This window comes from Amphiprion ocellaris, chromosome 12 (genome assembly GCF_022539595.1).
Source record: "Amphiprion ocellaris isolate individual 3 ecotype Okinawa chromosome 12, ASM2253959v1, whole genome shotgun sequence".
NCBI classification, from domain to species: Eukaryota; Metazoa; Chordata; class Actinopteri; family Pomacentridae; genus Amphiprion; species Amphiprion ocellaris.
This window is the reverse complement of record NC_072777.1, coordinates 14,293,105-14,312,601: the sequence shown is the minus strand read 5'-3', so window position 1 is coordinate 14,312,601 and position 19,497 is coordinate 14,293,105. Positions and strand designations below refer to the sequence as shown.

General features: G+C 38.0%; 1 protein-coding gene across 1 annotated transcript in view; it reads left to right on the top strand.

Annotated features, from left to right (window-relative positions):
• The window catches only part of man1a1 (mannosidase, alpha, class 1A, member 1), a 172,004-nt gene that overhangs the window by 20,827 nt on the left and 131,680 nt on the right, over positions 1–19,497 (top strand). The window contains exon 2 of the mRNA XM_023265896.3: positions 17,336–17,432. Coding sequence (XP_023121664.1) covers positions 17,336–17,432 — 97 coding nt within the window. The remainder of the gene's footprint in view (positions 1–17,335; positions 17,433–19,497) is intronic.

Sequence of the window (19,497 nt, the reverse complement as noted above, 5' to 3'; positions counted from 1 at the left end):
AAAATAACTGGAATGTGGACTATTGGTCTGACAAATCATCACATTTGGAGATGTGACCTTGCTCCCTGGAAAAACATGATACGCCCAACTTGAAATTAATCACAAACTGTATATGTAATATAATTTAGCAGGATAGTTAAATATAACTATGACAACAGACTGAGTATCTTTTACAGCTGAACAAATTTTGGACTTTGAGAAACTCTGACATTTTTGACCATTTTCCAGCATTTTATAGACCAAACAACTCATTGACCTATTGAGAAAAAAATCTACAGATTCATCAAAAATGAAAATAATCATTATTTGCAGACCTAGCTTAAAGGTTGAAAGGGATTGGTGAAGCATTTTATTTTTAGCCAGTCCCTTACCACTTCAACCTAGCGTACCAATCCTGGAAACAGATTCATAGTCCTATTCCATTATTGATGTTCCAGAAATATTTGAAAACGTGTTTAGTAAAAAGGTTAAAGTCATAATAATGTGAATGAGGAGACAAAAAGCTTTTTAATTTGTTTCTGTCAAATGGCCAAAATGTGCAGTTTCCAGATTTCCCCGCTATGCAGCCAATTCATATTCCAAACGTTCTCCGTTCTGTCGGCCGAAGTCATTTGAATGGAGCACGGGGTGTATTTTCTGGCATTCTCTGCTGTTCAGTCCTCATCTCTGCCAACCTGTTAAACAAATGAGTGATGAGCTCAAGCTCTGCCACTGCCTGCCTTCTCTCCTGCCTGCTGTATTGAAGCTGGCGATGGATGTAATGGAGGAAGAGAGAGAAAAATCAATTTGCCTTTCACAAAGTCTTCATTAGTTTGCCTTTTGTCAAACGGCTGGGTCAAACCCAGTTGGGCCGCTTCCTACAACAAAGAGAAAGGTCAAGTCAATGATTGTGTGCATATGTGTGTATTCTGTTATCACTGTGCAAAGCCATCCACACTACTAGGAATTTACAAAGGCAGCGTTTAGCTCTGTACTGTCTGGCATTGAAATCACAATAACATTAAACGGAAAAACTTTTCCAAAATCATGTTAGATAACATAGACATAAAAATGCCAAAGGTGTATTGTATCACGTTACTCTCCAGATAACAATTTCTTTTCAAAAGTTGCCAGAGAGGAAAATGTTACATAGATTTCAAATGTGTTTCATATTCATTTTGAATGATACATAATAACACACACATACACCGATCATGCATATTATAATGACCACTGACAGATGAATAGGTGAATAACATCAATTATGTTGTTACAATGCAGTGTTCTGCTGGGAAACCTTAAGTCCTGACATTCATATGGATGTTTAACATGTACCATCCACCTAAATATTGCAGGTCAAGCAACCCCCCGACCCCACCCCACTATGTCAACAGCAGTCCTTGATGCCTGTTGCCACCCTCAGCAGGACAATGCACCCTGACACACCAAAAAACTGCTCAGGAGTGGCCCGGGGAACATGACAGAGCTAAGGTGCTCACCCGGGTTCCACACTCCCCAGATCCAAATCTTACTGAGCATCTGTGGAATGTGCCAGGATAAACCTGATCTAGATAGATCCCACCCTGCAACCCACATGACCCACAGAATTCACTGCCACCATCCCAGTGCCACAGGACATCCCTAGAGGTCCTGTGTCCATACCCTACTGGGTCAGAGGAGTTTTAGCAGCATGAAAGGGAGTAAAACAATATTAGGCAGGTGGTCGTAAAATGTTATGCCTGATCTGTGTGTGTGTGCGTGCGCGTGTGTTTGTGTATGACCTCAGTTGATAGAATTTGTTTTTAGAAGAGAACATTTGTACTAGCCCCATGACTCATGGCAGGTAGTAGCTTTGGCTCAGTTTCTAGCCAGATAATGAAAGTAATTGTAACATGTTTGTTGTTGGTAATTGTGCTTCCACCGGGGTGTTATTTTGCCACCAGAGCCAGGTTTTTATCCAAACAGTCAGTCACGGATATAGATTTTCTCCTTCTCTTCAATTTCATCGTTCTCTCCTCTTCCCCCCGGATGACCGTCAGCAAATATTGATTATTGTGTAATGTTGTTTTGTAGGTGGGCTTGGTCTGTTGACCGTATTATCAATGCAGAGCACTGTTGAGCACCAATCGGGATATTGAAAACAACACTTTTTATGGCCCCAGTCAGATCAGTGAGTCTTGGCACAGGCTCGGCTTGTTAAGAATGCAGGGATCTATGGGATATTGGAAAGCTTTGATGGGAAATTTGTTTTTTTATTGACTCAAATTTAATTTTGCTCATTGATCAGCCAGTGCTGGATAGTGAACTAAATCACTGTATTTACACAGAATAAAGGGATAAGTGTTTGACCATATTTTTCTGACATTTTAATCATAATCATAACTTTTTATGAGAGTGTTTAAATAATGTGTTTGATGAATCATGTTGTTCTACATTATTCACTGACATTTCTTGGCACATTTTCAATTGAAGCCAAAATAACAAATGCTATTTTAAAATCCTGCTGTTGATCTGGTTGGCTGTCACACTGCAAACTGTATCAGAGTCTAGCTGGAAGTGGAAGATCTATATTTTCATGTAGTCTTGGTTTGGTTGTTTGGTTTGCTTTGACACAAACTCAGCCTAACTTAACAGACAATTATTGAAACTTTTTGATCAACCCAAAAGCCTTTTGTTATAATGATGCAATGCTGACCATTTAGTTGCCAACATTTTGAAATGAACGCCCTGGAGGCTAGCTTGCAATGCTTGTCAGAAGATGTTAAACTAAAAGACCAATCACAAAACTCCTAAACACTGATTTCTTCACTCATTTTGTGTTCTTTTACCACAGCCTTTGATACTCACTGCAATTTTGTTGTTGCTCTTTCTTTTAAGTCTAAGAACTCCTTTTTACCCTGAATTTGCAAACATCATTCTATTGGGTAGTGTTTTGGGAAAAATGAAGGAGTGCGAACTTAGTACTCTCTGAAAGAGATCAAGTAAAAGAAGCACTCCATTTTACTCAGCTAGAGAAGATTTTACAAGATAATGTTCATTACTTGTGTGTGAGAGAGAGAGAGATACAGCAGACTGTTATTTATTACTAACAAATAGCATTCCTTTTTGCTTGTTATGATAATGTCTTACAAAACTACATTTCATATTTTTACCCAAGCACTATTTGTTGGTAGCAGTGTAGCAGCTGCACCAAGCCATCATGGAAACAAAGTATTAAATACACTCGTGTCAGCAGTGGCTGTGGTGTGGCAGTATCCTTTCACCAGCAGTATAATACTGACCCATATATGGTTGTTGAAATACTAAACCTCTTAGGAAATCCCTCACTGATCCCTGAAGAACTGGTCCCTAGGCAGAGGGGATATTCTCCTCTTCTCTCTTGAGCAGCGAGAACATGTGAGGAGACGAGGTGGAAAAATGGTTAGGTGGCACGTTTTGCTCCAAAACAACATGGATCAGAAAGCAAGTGCTATAAGCAGAAATGTCAGGGCTTTGTGGGCGGTATCATTTAAAGATTTCCACCAGCACAAAAGGAATTGTTGCAATAAAAACCCTGTTTTCTGCATAACCAAGTCAGCACACTGGGGGATTGTGCTGGGAATAACAGGTTGATTTGAGTGTCACAGCTCACTTATCTTAAGGGCTAATTGCATATGCATTTGTGTTGTCGGCGATGAAAGAGTTCTGACAAAGCAGACTACTGCTAGGAAACCAAAAATGTCACATAATTACAGATACCATCTTGTATTCCTAAATATATAGCACAGTTAAAAATGAGAAGTATTTAACTAATTTGACCTTTTTTTAATCGACTTGTTATTTTTTTAAAAAAGCTTGTCCAAGCTCAATCTCAAGACTAACATGTACACCAGGTACCTTCAACCAGACTCATCATCAAAGTTCAGGTGGGTTGGAGGTTCTTATGGCAACTCTGGATTTTGACTGCAATTTTAAACCATGCATCTTTTCTCTTTTGTGCTCATGAAAGTGAATTTGCTATGATTAAGGTTAGGAACGCCCCGATAATTCTCAAATTCAGTGTGGAATCACATTTGCACACATTTTAACTTGAAGAATCAGAAGTGTTTGAGGGGTTCCAGACTCCCTTTCTACATTGGTTCCACTAGTGCATCTTAACTTATTTATTTTACCAGCACATAATTTAGATGTACCTAAAATGTTTCCACTGCATAATAAGTTTACCAGTAGGCTTCTTCATTATATTATTATGGGGAGGATAATGTGACACACTGGAATCTCTTGGAGATAATCCCCATTTATTCTGACAATAGCCAATCATAAAGAAAACCCACCATGTAAAAACGTTGCCCACTCCAGCTCATCTTTCACAGGAGTGTGCTACAAGGGGGCTGAGAATCTGCATAGACAATGGATGTGGAGCTGTCTGTAGGGACTAGAGGTGTGTTTATTACAGTTCAATAGTATGTTCATAACTAGTGGCAATTACTGGCCTATGCTTCCCAGATGAAGCAATCTGCTGACCTTTCTCCAAACCGTAAGTGACCTGTCTACTGTCATGGGAACTGCATCAACAGTGTTTACTATGACACCAGAAAACACCATTATCAGATTGCAGAAACAATAAAAAAGTGCATAAAGGACTTTACAATATAAAAAATGCCACACTTTGTAATTTACTGTGGTCTCTAATAAGGCAAATGGTAAAACTAGTAGAAAAATGTCTTAAATAAATTGCAGTGAAGCTGGTAAAAGACAAGGCTAAACCACAGTGACTCAATCTTATGCTTCAGAAACAAACTTTAAATACCTGTGAGTCAAAGTGCAGGGCACAGTAGCAGAGTGTACCAGAGCAGTTACCAGACTAGCTAACAGGAGTTCACAGCACTCAGAGCAGCAGAGAAAAGCAGAGGAATGAGCTTCAGCAAAGAGCAAGTGATCGCGATTGCAATGCAAAGCAGGATGTGGGTGGAAAAAGGTAACTCTATACCCATACAGACAGAAAAAGGCCTGGCAAATGTCAAGTGGACTAGTGTGATCAAATATAACTTGACGTATATTTGGTTGTATGAGTACCTCCAATCTACCACACAGCCATTGATTTCCAATGAACTGTGTATGATGAACTTGTACAGCTTTAAAGTTGTACACTTCATTTTTAAAGTTACTGATGTTGAACGGTAATGTATTGCAGACGGTTCAAATCAGTCTGTGCTTACGACTGCAGTCCCAAGCAATGATAGATAACTGACAATAAAAAAAATGCACATAGTGTTCACTGTGATGGATTACATAACTCAAGTAGTATTCTACAATTGATTTTTATGGCAAAGTGGAAACAAATGGCTGCCTAGGAGGCGAGAAACTAAACCAAACCTCTGTAGTACAGTTTGAAAAATTGTCATCAGTTATATAAAGTATACATGATTTATAGTAAAAGGGTAAAGCAATATAACAAACTAGAAAAGTGATCCTTCACACCTTGAGGAACAAATGTCTAACTACGTAGCACACAGGTATTCCTAATATACCAAGACCATCTCTTGTAGCTTTCATAGAGCCTTGATTTGATTATTAGCTTGACAACTTCACTCATTAATTTGCAGCTTACTGAGAAAATTGCTACATCTCAGTTGCTGGCCACTGTATTTGTCATGCACATTATTTGGACCTCAATTCATTTGCATGCTATACTTTTTTTTACTGCAAACACACTGGTAGCAACTAATGCACCCACAATTTCTTTAGTGCTGTGTCTTGAAAAGAGAGTTTTATCTGTAGACTGTTTGACCTGTTCAACACAGTTTTATCTAATAAAACTGATAATGGTGGTATCGAATTTGGGAGCTGCACCTATGTCTGTTCTGCGCTTGGACTGTTCATAACATTTGTTGTAGGAATGTGTCAGTTGATCCTATCCTTTATTTTGAAGCCAGTGGACCCATTAGCTCTGCCTCAGCTCAAGTATTACATATTCTTGACACTCCCTCACACTGTGTCTAACCCAAATGGCTGTGTGCGATTTTATTAGCACCCATGTATCTTTTTCCCATATGGTTTTCATTAAATATGTTTTCCATGCCTTCAGCGGTCCCTGTGTCCCTGTGTAGGTGTGAGGGTGCTACGCTGTGCAGAGGCACATTCTCTGTAATACAGGTGCAGCCTCAGAGTGTAGCATATTTCAAAGCATCATATCTATTTTATGATGTTTGAAGTGTCAATCCTTGTCTGTCCATGCATTATTAAGACTTTCAGTCCTCTGAAATACATAGATAGCCATGGTATCTGGGAAGTGTAATTTACATGATGCAAGAATATTTTTTTGAATTTATGCTTGTTTTTGACAATTTGATCACAGTGAATATTTAATTCCTATTTCTATCTATTTCATCTCCTAAAAGGCATTGTGTGGATCTGCACCCATGCATTTGCTTGTGTGAACTGGCAGCAGTGGCTGTCTCGGCTCAGAGATGGGAATGAGAGCGAGAAATGCAGTAATATTGTCTTTACAGAGGTGCACATTGTTTCTTCCATCCCCATATTGACAAAGTGGGTGGATATGGAGGGAATGATTAAGTTCAATAACATAAACAAAGACATGCCAAGCGAATCAACAAATCAACTGCTTGATAGCATGATAGTATCAGAGGAGGCTGAGCAATTGTAACTTTGAAATCAAACGCATGTTTCTCTCTGCTTTTGCCTCTTCTGTTTTGTTTTTGTTTAGTTTTTTTTCGAAATACTTCACTGCAATTATGCTTACAAGCAAATTTTTGCCATTTGATGAAAGCTTAAGATTTGCTCTGGTAAGCACCTGCCGATGGTGGATCTACAGGAGAAAAAAAAGTTACTGATTGTTTATCAGAGATCAACTGGAAGTCACATATTTTGTGTGATTGCATGATTGCTACCTACGAAATGAAAGCAAAAGGAAATGGTATCTGATTTCTGGGTTAACTCATGTCTGTGCCTGTATACTGTGTGCATATAGCAGATTGTTATCAGTTACATGGTTTCTGTTCATGGTTCCTGCAGTTTGATGCCCTGCAAAAGCTCACTTAACATTCTGAAACCCCAAGCAATTTCTAGATGTTCTTTTGCTCCGGTCAGATTCTTACTCCCTTTGGGCTCATTTTTCACAGCAATATAACGTTGTGCACCTGTATGGAAACAGAAGAAACCATGACTAGAACTAGAGAGAACTGTATGACATTGATGATACAATGAAATTAAATTTATTTGATCACGTACTTTACAAAAATTTAAAAAAAAAACATGTAATCAACATTTTTTCAAGTGCCCACAGCTATTTTACTAGTTAGATTTTATTTAGCTTTCATGCTTGTCTTCTTTCTGCTCTGTGTAAGCACAGCCTGCTGTTCACCTGAAAACTCCCCGAAATTTTGTCATTTGACTGTTACATGCAGCTGAGTCATTACTGGCTTCATGGTTTGTTTGGTTTTTTTTTTACAGAATGTGGGTAGTTCAAACAATTTATTATGGGGAATTAAAAAAAAGATTTAATTGTTTATCGAAGGAACAGCGCATCACAGATGAGTAATTCATGTTTCCTGTTTTACAGTCTTACAGTTGTTTAAAACCAAGCCATGCCAAAGTCAGTTGAATTAATCTGAGTGACTGTTTTGTATGGAGACCTAGTCCCGCAAAACAGATCATCACTTGTTGTTTGAGAGTATTTAGTGCAAATGATGTTAAACAAGAACAAATCATATGCAAAGAATGCAGGAGACTTGTCTGTGCCACAAAGCAACACAACTAACTTGTTCAACCACCTGAAAATACACCACAAACAATAGTATGATAAATACAAAGGCCAAGAGGAATGATGTTGCTTTTTGTTACTGTCTTTGTACTGTGTCAACTTAGATATCCATAACAGCAACACTGTGCTCAACGTGAAAGTCAAAGTGGTGTCATCACATCAGCAAGAATGTAGCTCAACATGGAAATGAAAGCAGTGATCTGATTGTTTAAATGTAAAAGTGCAATAAATATGTTATGTCCCTAAAATAAATGAATAATCATGATAAGAAATTGTGATCTCTATCAAAAAAAATCTTGAAGATAATTTCGACTATGATCGTGCATCCCAAGTGTGTTTGCGTTCATGTTTATAAGGGCCTTATCTACCCAACAGCCGTGCTATTACCAAGCTGCACTGTTTCCTGTTACTCTGCCGCTGACTCTCCTGATAACTCACACACACTCACTCGCCTACGCACAATCCACCTGTTACAAGGGCGTTAGGCACAAACTGTCGGGGAGTTCGGTTTCAGCCTCGTTGTCACCACACAGCATTCGCCTTGGGAGCTCACAAACACACATCCCCTTTTCCCCTCTCCTGTTTTACACACATTCCCTCAGTTACAGATTACTTAAGACACCCTAGAGCTAACAGGGTCATTAAACCTAGGTCTTTGCACAGCAGTTAATGATTTACTATCAACACTCAGTGTGCATGAATGTGCGTGTACAAACAGCAGTGAAGTACACACACTGGATCAATGCCAGGTTTTCATTTTGGGGACATTTAAACAAGGTCTCAGAGGACTCAGGAGCCTGGTGCACATCTGTGGCAGCAAACCACTTGGTTAGGCCTCATTGTTGTACTGTTACAATGTATTTCGCTTTGTGTTAGTGAAATGCTATTTGTCAAGCTGCCAAATAGATCTTACTTTTTTGAAATTTTTTATTATGCATTGGTTTTGATAAAACCTTTGCCCAGTTGAGTTGATGTCCTCATCGGTTGTTCTTTATTGGTGTGTGTTTTTTTTTTGTTTTTTTTTTTGAAGGACTATGGAGCATAAATGTTGAAATTGTTTAAATACAGTAAAATATCAAGACAATTAGAGACTGGAAGAATAGTCTTTTTAAAGTAAAAATGCTCTAAAATGTAAGCAAACTCCATGGGTGTCTTAAGAAATCATAATTTATCTGAAACAATACGTTATTCAGAAAAGCGTTTATGTCTACTATTAGCAGCTTTTGCTTTCTCATAACACATTGGCTGCAAATGCTCATTTGATAGTTTAGCACTTTTCTTTTTATGTTTTAGTTGCTCATATTTTCTGCTTTCACTTATGTGCCCTTTTTACCAGCCACAGTTTTCCTTGACACTATTTTTGTTTGTATTTCTCTGTTGTTTTCAGTCATTTTCCTCCTCTAAGTAGATTTTGTATAATTTTACGTAAAATTAATGTGAGTAAAGCTTTGCACAAATTCAATAAAAAAAAAAAAAAAAAAAATCAGTGGGACAGTGAGATATCAGATTGGCTCCTCCATCTCTGAGTATATTATATAGTGTACAATAAATCGCATGATCACTTGAGAGCTGCGGTCAGAGGTTTCTTCTATATTTTGCTCTGAATACCAGCAAGATTAATGCATTAGTCTTCAATGTGTTGGTCAAAGAACATGTTAGCTTCATGTTATGTGTGGCAAATAAAAGCTCTTGAATCTTGAAAGAAGCAGTAGGAAGCAGCTTCATATTTCCCTAGCTTTTATTTTACGTCACCGAGTTATATATTAAGTTAGATATGGGACCTTTACGTACTCCCAGATTACTCCCCCAAGGAACGTGGCGAAGTTACATGACGATTGGCGTGCGTTTGTTTGTTTATCTGTGCATAACATTACTCAAAAACGGACCAACAGATTTGGATGAAATTCAGGGAAGGTCAGAAATGACACAAGGACCAACTGATTAGATTTTGGCAGTGATGCGGCTTCTAGTCTGGATCCTCAGATTTGTTAAAGATTTCTGTATCATTGCGAGGTAACAGCACGGTGTCAATGTAACTATGACAACAAGTAAATGCCACATCAGCTGCCTGCTGATGATCACATGATTGCGATCCCCCTACAAATCCACCTCTGCAGACTTATCGGGACTTATCCATTGGAAATCATACAATGACTGAGCAGCCGTGGCGGAGTACTGCACTCTCTGAGTACTTTTCTTGTTTTATGAATTAGATTCATAGAATAAGAAATGACAGAAATGCAAGCTGTAAGATGCCATGATAAGAGTTGTAAGGAAAAGTAAATGATGTTTTTGAAATGGGTTTTTCTGAAGATTATTTTTTGAAGTTAAACTTAAATCTGAGCAATTTATGGTAGTTGCCAATGACATTTTTTAAGACAAGTTTTTTGTTTTGATGCCTACATGCTTTGAAAAGAACAGTGACCAAGTTCAACTTCACACATTACAACAACAACTTGCATTGGCCTTCATTTTTACATTTCCTCAGGTGAATGGTTGTGAGTGTGTGTTTATTCCCTGCTGATACGCTGATACGTGTTGGCATGCTTTAACACAACATTTCCTCCCTTACTTGTCCTGCTGACAGGAAACGAGTGTAGAGACCCAAGGATCTGGCTGTGTGAGTGTGTGTCTGTGGATATGCAGACATGTCTGTATGTCATCAATGAACACAGCAAAGGTAGTTCAGTCAGATCAATAGACGTAAAGGAGAGGTGGGGCAGGAAGACAATGGAGAATAGGAATGAACTCAAGAGTGAGAGTAAGAAGGAGGTGATTCCTCACTCAAGGTGATTTATCAACACTTCTCACGCAGGCTTTTTGTTGAAAGTAATCTGTCTGCAGACTCTTGAGACAAGAACAGGTACGTATGTGCTTAAGATCTAACTGCTAGATTGGACTCAGTGTTGGTGCCCTAGAACACTAATTCATTTTAAACAGAGAGCCAATTAGCGTCGAGCTATTGTACGTCTGAAATAGCTTCAGCCACCGGATCCTAATAACAGTGGTCAGCCCTGAAAATCCAAAGCAGTTAATCCAATTAGAGTCAACACATAGGGATCCTGAGCATTAAATCCAATAAGATAGAAGAATGTTTTGTGTGAGCCACTTGTACATTTGCACACACTACATCAATGAATAGCACCACTTACCTATTAACTGACTGTCATTTTGTGCTATTTGTAAATGCAGTTTATGGAAATCACCAGGTACCAGATTTTAGAATTAGCTTCCATATTTCAGATGCTGCTGAGCAATTTAGCAGAGCTGAGTTGCATATTGCAGGCACAGATTATATTAGCTGACATCTTAGTGACTGTAACCCTGCTTCTTTCCTACACCACCAGTTTTTTTTTGTTTTTTTTTGTCATGCTATAATGACAAAGTTTGAATGCTTCTTCTTGTATCAACTCGCTAAAAAAAATATGGGCAAGTACACATCGTCCTGGCAGTAAATACACTGTGCGCAGATGATAAAATGGGTATCGATGGGCATGTGATGAAGGGCACTGTCATGTTCCTGTGGCATCTAATCAAGACACCTCTTGCTCATTTTACTATGGCGCTGTAAACATAAACAACATATACTCGCGGTAATAGCATGCTATCATAATTGACTGGAAATTACATCCAAGTGGTTGGATACAAATCATTAATTGGATCAAATCCAAGCATCAGACAACAAAAAAACAACAAATAAGGAATAAATTCAAACAGAATGATTGTGTGTCAATACTAGCAGTCGACCAATATGGTTTCATCATGGCCCGTATTGAGAGTGATTATTAGTAATCAAGGAGACCAGTAATCAATATATGAACCCTGTATATATTTTAAGTGAACATTCTGAGCTTTGTGTTCAAATTTAGTGGAACGCAAACTCATACAATAAAACTTCCTAAAGTGATTTAATTTATGTTTCACATATGTTCAAATAAAAGATAGCCTTTTAACATTTATCTGTTTGTGCTGATAGGCTGTCACTTGTGATGTGTGTCCATCAGAGAACGCTGTAGGCGGGACATTACTTGAGACGACAGAGAGAAGTGGATGCATCAGCGCCAAACTAGTGCATCTTTAAATTTATTCATGTTATTGGGAATTGATTTGTAAGACTCAATAGATGTAGATTGTGGGTATGAGCCTGCCATTTCCTCTGCAATTCATGTGATTTTCTTCTCCCCGTCCGCTATCTGAATGTAATCATTTTCAAAATCCCCTTAGCAATAGGAAACAATAACAATTTGCATGCTAGCAACCTACCGGGTGAAATTTTTCTCCCTATAGAATAATGCTAATGAGGTGTAGCCAGATCATCCTACAGTACTGATAATTGTCAAAAAGTAATTGGTCGATCCCTAGTCACTCCTAATGGTTGATACACATGCTATATATTAAGTAATAGACTGTATGCTAACATTTGAGAAGTGATGCTATTTGCCAACAAGTTAGCATTCACTTTGATAATTACCCCAGTTCTGATATTGAAGACTTTAGTAAAACAAATAAAAAGGAAAGAATGTTAATGGCTCAAATATCATTTATAAAATCCTAAATTCTGGATTATAAAATCCAGAATTTAGGATTTTCAGTGCTTGTTTAGAATGTAAATACTTTGTTACTTTCTTCTGTGTTTCCATGAAGACTACCATTTTGCCATTTTGATCTTGTCATACTTGGATCAGTTGTAGAACTCCTCATGTGTTGCAGAGCAGAATGTGGAGTGGAACAAGTGTAATGAAGTAGATCTCTTAATGTGACATGTATATAGTAACAGTAATTAGCAGGTTCACTAGTCCTAATTAGTGGGTTTAAATTTGAGGACGGCTATCGCTGGCGGTCATTTTGATGTGTGTGGGAGTTGTTATGCAAATCAAGTGCCATTTGTTCTGTTTGTGTGTGTACATATGGTTGAAAGAAGAGCAAGTGGGATAGATTGATAGATAGCAGTATTTTTTATTTCAGACCACAGACGGTTTATCAATGAATGGTCAAACGAGTTGAAAGGTAAAATAAATATCACACATACGATCATGTTTATGAGCGTCTGTGTTGAAGCTGAAATTTAAACTTCAAAATTAAAAGAAGCCATCCTTTGCAGACTTGAGGATTGCATGTTTAAAACTAAATATGTTTGTAATATATTTGAATTACAACAGCCAGAATTGTCTTACGTCTTTAGTTAGACTATAGTATGTCTGAATGAGCCTATGTTGTAATTATATGTACATCAGTGACAGTTGCAGATGGAGCACAGTGGATGACAGGTAACCACGCTAATTATGCTCCCTCTATTCCTCGCTAGTGTAGTATGGCATATTCTTTCATGCAGTGCTGTCTAAATAACTAGGTCTGTGAGAAAGCTTCAAATCAGAGGCTATTCATGCACAAGCCTCTTGAGTTTGCGTGATGTAACCTGCAGGGGACTTATTGAAAGAGTGTCAGTCATCCTCATAATATGAACGAAAGAATAAATGCACAGATTTTTATTCCTTTTTGTATTAGGTTTTACTTTAATTGCAGATGCTTGCAGGAAATAGTTCAGTTTTTTGGGAAATTTTCAGTGAGCAACATATGACATACAGGAAACACTGTCACTATTGCAAACTGAAATGATCAAAGTTCAGCCAAAACTTAAATCCATGATTAGATCCAAGTATTTTACAGGCCATACTTTCCTTACCAGTTTTCCATCTTTCATACTTTAATGCTATGACCCTGAAGCAGTTATTAAATTTCATTCTATCGAGCAGACTTACAAGGTCCTCATCTTTTTCAGAAGCCCAGAGCAACTGCCAGTCATTAGAAAATGCCCGTAACTAGAAGGGATTTTCACGTACTAGTGCTGTAGCAGTGAACTGATGTTGAAGTTAATCAACTCTGATCTTTTTTGTGGAATTCAATATCAAGCAATGACATTTTCACGGTTCAAATTTTAAGAATTTCAGCTTTTTGTTTGTATGGGTGTAAATCAAACCTCTGGGATTTGGTGAACAAAGCAAACAATTTCAACACGTCACCTTGACTCCGGGACCCTACATTGCACATTTTTTTTATTTTCTAGCATTTCATTGACTCAGTGGTGAACTCAATGGATGAATAAACATTAAATTGACAGTCTGCTGGCTGTCAATTCTGTGTGTTTTGGGGGAAAAAATCTAATGTTCTTATATAACCATGCCTCTGTAAATGGGAAAAAGTTTTTGGACTGATCCTCACAACATTATATTAGTCTGTTCTGTGTGCTTCTCGCTTCGTAGCCACAGCAATAGTACTCATTGGTTTGTGGAATACCATTTTGAAGGTTCAAGTTTGGAATGTGGCTGTCACTATTTTGGTCTTTTAAAACTGACACTGTCACCAATGTGGTAGTAACACAATGTAGCCCCGCCCTAAAACATCAGCTGCTTTATCATCTATTTTACTAGAAATGGGACCATAATTTAGAAAACAAACACCGTGCTGTGTTTTGAAAATCTTGAAATTAATGATTGAGACCATAAACTTAACAGGAAAATATGTACTGCGACAATAGATGAAGTGTGAATTAGAATCACTTTCTTATAGACTTCTATAGAACCACACTTGTTTTTACAACCAGTGGGGTCGCCCCCTGCTGGCTGTTAAGAAGAATGCGATTTAAGGCACTTCCAGATTGGCTACACTTTTTGGACCTGCAGGCGACGTCCATAATTTATGTACAGTCTGTGGTGTAAAGAGGGCAGTAGGAGCAAGAGGGACAGTAAATCTAGCATATGCCAACTATCTTAGCAAAATATGTTAACAAGCTAAATATCAACAATCTTTCTCCAGAATCACATCTGTAATCTATTAGCCAGCCAAATAAAAATAAACAACTATTTTAGTAATTGATTAAAAGTCATGTTTTAACTTAAAATCTTCACACTTCCCTGGAAATGGCCTAAGTTTTGTTTCCAAATTTACTGCTGATATCCTACAATATTAGACAGAATATCTATAGATTTTAGACTGTTGGTCAGATTGATGACACCTTGGGCTTTGAGAAACTTTTTTTCTGACCAAACAATTAATTATTAATTGAGACCAGTAAAAGCAGATGGGTTAATATGAAAACAGCCATGGGTTGTAGGCTAACTAATATAGCTGTTATTTCTTTTGGAGCTAGAGTTTTTCGAGGTTTGTGCAGCCATCACTGTGCTGTGCTGTTTTTTTCTTGGAGTTACATTATAACATAAAACTTTCCTGAAGCTTCTCTTGCTCTTACTTATGTATGTGCAGTAGGTGTAATATGGGGGTGGTGGTGTAGCCATACTGCAACCATATTTCCAGTCAAGTTTCCTGCTTGACTGACTTACTAAATGGCTGTCTTGTTGTGTGACTGCTTTATTGGCTTAGTTTGCTAAATCTGGTTTTCTTGGGCAACAAGTCACACTGACTGAGTGACTCGCTGACCTACTGGTTTAGTGCCTGCTCTGGTCATTTGCACCCACCATTACAAATAATCACAGTCAATTGTTCTCAGTTAGTGTCTGTCCTTGAGTGAGCTTACGAACAGTGAGTCAGCAGCAGTAGCAGAAGGAACTGCGCCATTCACCACTGCTGGGTGTAACTGCATGCAAACCACACATTCATTCAAATGAGTCCATACACATGCAAGTATGCTTGTAACAGAATATGGGTTCCCAGAGAAAGGTGCATTGTACAGTAATATGATCATCCAGGAGCAATTGCAAAGCTCTTCAACTCCTCTATCCTGGTATACAAAGATGGCATTATAGTGCATGTGTAGGGAGACACTCTATATATGTGCTCTATACAGTGTGGTAGCAGGAACAGCCTACATGGAACAAGTGAACACAGCCATTGAAATGTGTGTGAACTAGGGCTGGACCCGAATATCCGAATATTCGGTCCCGACGGTGGTATCCGGATATTAGGGTAATTTCACATCTTCAACAAAGATGTTGAACATGGATGTCTGCTCCAATTGTCTCTTTTCATTTGTATGGTTAGATATGAAAGGAAGTACATCATTAAACCTGTGGATGTTACAACAGTAAAAAAAAGGATTAGAGAACTGACAACAGCTTTAACTTTTGTTAAGATGAGATAAGTTCTTGGGATGAACTGTGAGAGGAATACTAATAGATGTGATGACTGCACCCAGATAGCCAGAGACTTCAGGTGGTTAGATACAGTGACTGTGCAGCCAAAGCCAACGTGACTCAGAGGCAGAACCTTTTCCATCTGTGGATGTCTTGACATTCAGTTCACATAACAGTGATAGCAAATTAAAAATGCATGATGGTGATATTATATTACTGACTGTTCTTGATTATTTTATTTGAAGAAATTTTGTTGTGAAGGGAATTAAGACCTCACATGGCTTTGTTTCGGGCTTTGTGGCTGGCAAGTTGAATTCCTCTCAGTATTTATTGCAGAAAAACTGGATCTGGAGATTAAAAAATTTTTGCAGAAATTTATTTATTTTTATTTAATCTCTATTTGTACAGGTAGTCTCATTGAGACACGGGGTCTTATTCTGAAGAGAGACCTGTCCTCAAATATCATAACAAACAACATTAAGTCACTGACAAACAACACTAAGGGTTCAGATTCTCTCTGTTTTTACAGTTTGTAGCTCTGATAAAATGTGTTTGTGTTCTTTTCAAGATAACATGTCTTCAACACCAGTGTCAGGTTTTGGGCTTCACTGTGTAAAAATAGTAAATAAAAAATGCCAGAAGTTCTTCTGTTCCAAATTTCAGACATTTAGAATAATTGCTATTTTACTCACCCTTCAGCGATATTAAACTGAAATGCTTTGAATCGTTGGTCAAATAAAATGAGACATTTCAGTGTGTCAGTCTGGTCTTTGGGAAAAATGTCATCTGTGTTTTTTTTAAATGTATTCCAGCATTGATTATTTGATAAAAGAACTGGCACATTATCCTGACCAGTTGTTAGTTGCAACCCTACATTGATTTGTATGCTGGCTGATGAGAAATGCCACTAAAGTCCACAATATATATTTAGAAACTTGTTGCATTACATGTTGTGTCTCCAAGGTAGCATCAATCATTTATTTTTCAAAATTATGTACCTTTGTAATTCTGTAGAAGTTTAGGAGTCTTTTAGTATACATTTGTGCATGTAATGTTAATTTTGAAATATATATATATATATATGTATATATATATATATATATATATATATATATATATATATATATATATATATATATATATATATATATATATATATGTATGTATGTATATATATATATATATATATATGTATATATACGTATATATATACGTATATATATACGTATATATATGTGTGTGTGTGTGTGTGTGTGTGTGTGTGTGTGTATGTATATGAGACACAGACCGCTTTATCAATATTAGAATTTTTATAAACTTTTCAACGACCCTAGCAGCCTTATAAATCCACTGTGGCTTGGACTCTGAAATACAACCTCGTCGTTGTATTGAAATGACTTTATTCTCTGTTGTTACAGCTCAAAGTTGATTGTCCTCTTTAACTCTCTTCATTTCTTATCATCTTGTCCTCCCTCTCCCTCCCCCTCTGCTCCCTCCCTCCTGTCAGATGATGAAACACGCATGGGACAGCTACAGGCGCTACGCCTGGGGTTCCAATGAGCTCAGGCCCGTCTCCAAGCAAGGCCACTCAAGCAATCTATTTGGTGAGTGAGAGACCATACACACACACACACACACACACACGCACGATTGATCTCTTGTCCCTGCCACCAGCAGCCTTGGCCTTTAGATTAGCAGCCAAATTGGCCGTCAGTTAGAGTCATCCATCTACGCATGCCTCTAAATGTCAACTTTATCATATATTTATATTCTGTTTGTGCTTCTTGCCAGTTGTCAGTGTCTAGGCTGTTAATGAGAGTGGTGATGTGGGGCATCTTCTTCTGTCTTTCTGTCTTTTTCTGTTTCACACGCTTGTAACTCTTTTTGAAAATCTTAATTATCTGTCTGCCTTTCACTTTTGAAGTAACGCAACATGCTGCTAGACCTCTAAATATTCCATACAGCCTGTGTCCTCACATGCACTTCAAGAGCTGTCTTTCAGTCAAAACTGGAACTAGTGATCACTCCCTGGTTGTGTGCATGTCAGTGCAGTTGTGGCCAAATAAAACAAGGTGAATAACTGCTTATTTTCTCAGTCTTTTCTTATCCCCCCCAGCCACACACACAGTACAGTTGCTTCTTGTGTTGTCTCAGTGTGTTTAGCTGGCTGAGATTGTTGGTTTAAAAGCTGGACTCTGTAAATGTGAAGCTGCAAACAGATGATCACACAGATCTGCCATGACAGCACAATTGCCAATGGCAGCGGATCAATGCAACTTATTCAAACTGTAATACCACGATCACATTTAATCTGCAGTGTGATTTCTTCCTAATTGTGTGAGGAGATAAAGGGATCAACGAAGCATGGAGAAAAACCATTTAGGGTTTGATTGGTTCATTTGTGAAAAGAAGTCCTCAAACTGAAATTTTGGGGATTTTGTTGATATTTTTGAAGCTCACAGTTTCCATTCAGACACACATGAAAGTAAAATAGACAAGAGCTCATGGCCCACTGCAAAATTAAACCATGTTTAAATGTTCATAATTAGTGTCTCTGTATGCACTCTCTGTGTTTGTACATGTTGTGAATTCTTTAATTTATTCTCACTGATTGGATGAACAGGAGTGGGGATTGGATTTTTTGTCTGTTAAGATATCTTCCTCTTGACCTAATTAAATTCTCAGTGAGAATATGTGTTCAGATACCTTTAGCTCCAGATGAGAGCTGTGTCTTTGTTGGTGTGCATATCAGTGGGTGATGTATGTATCTGTTTAGTGTAGTGCCATCTCAGCTTTTGATAAGATGGCATTCACGTGTGAAGGAGGTAGCTGCTGATAAGCTGGCACTATATTACACTCACCTACTTGATCTGGTTTGGTGCACGCCTGTGTCACTGAAACCAGTAGGGTAGGAAACACTGATATTTTAAGAGTTTTTTTCCCTCCTCTGTAACAACAATGCATTTCCAACATAATTTCAAAAGCACTTCCTATACTTAAGAAAAAAGTGAAGTGGATCTGTCATCGGAGCGGAAGGAAAAAAGACAATGCAAAAAATGTTTAAAGTGGTATACATGGATTATTTTGGCTCAGAGGCAGCTGTGAAAGCTGTAAACGCCACACTGACACATTATCTCTTTATAAAGATGCTGCACTGTGCATCCTATTAAACCATTTAAATATCCAATAGACATGCGTTTGTGGCCAACTGGCCACGTCAGTGCTAATATAAACTCCTTTTAGCTGTGTTCCATCTGAGTCTGGAGAAGAGCTGGCTCCTCAGTGGCTAAGTTGTGATAGCTAATTGTGAACTTTGTGTTTCTGCTGTTGCTGTGATGGGCAGGTAGGACAGAACTGCTCCCTGCTAGCTGAAACAGCACTAAGACTGGTGAGATTGATCTAAATTTAAACAATAGTATCGAGGGCCACTGAAACCAAAACAAGGAGCTTCATGATGCTAAAATGCTGTGATTAGCTCAGGGGGACTGGAGATTTTTGTGCTACCTCAGTCTGGGTCCCATCTACACAGAATCTGATTCACATTACAACAATTCAGTTCTTCATTCACAGAAAAGTACTGAGTGTTAGATGACAGTCACAGGTCTTGGGGGGCTTGACTCTGGTTATTGTTGTGCACAGTTTTATGCAAAGTTTATAGGATGAAGAAGC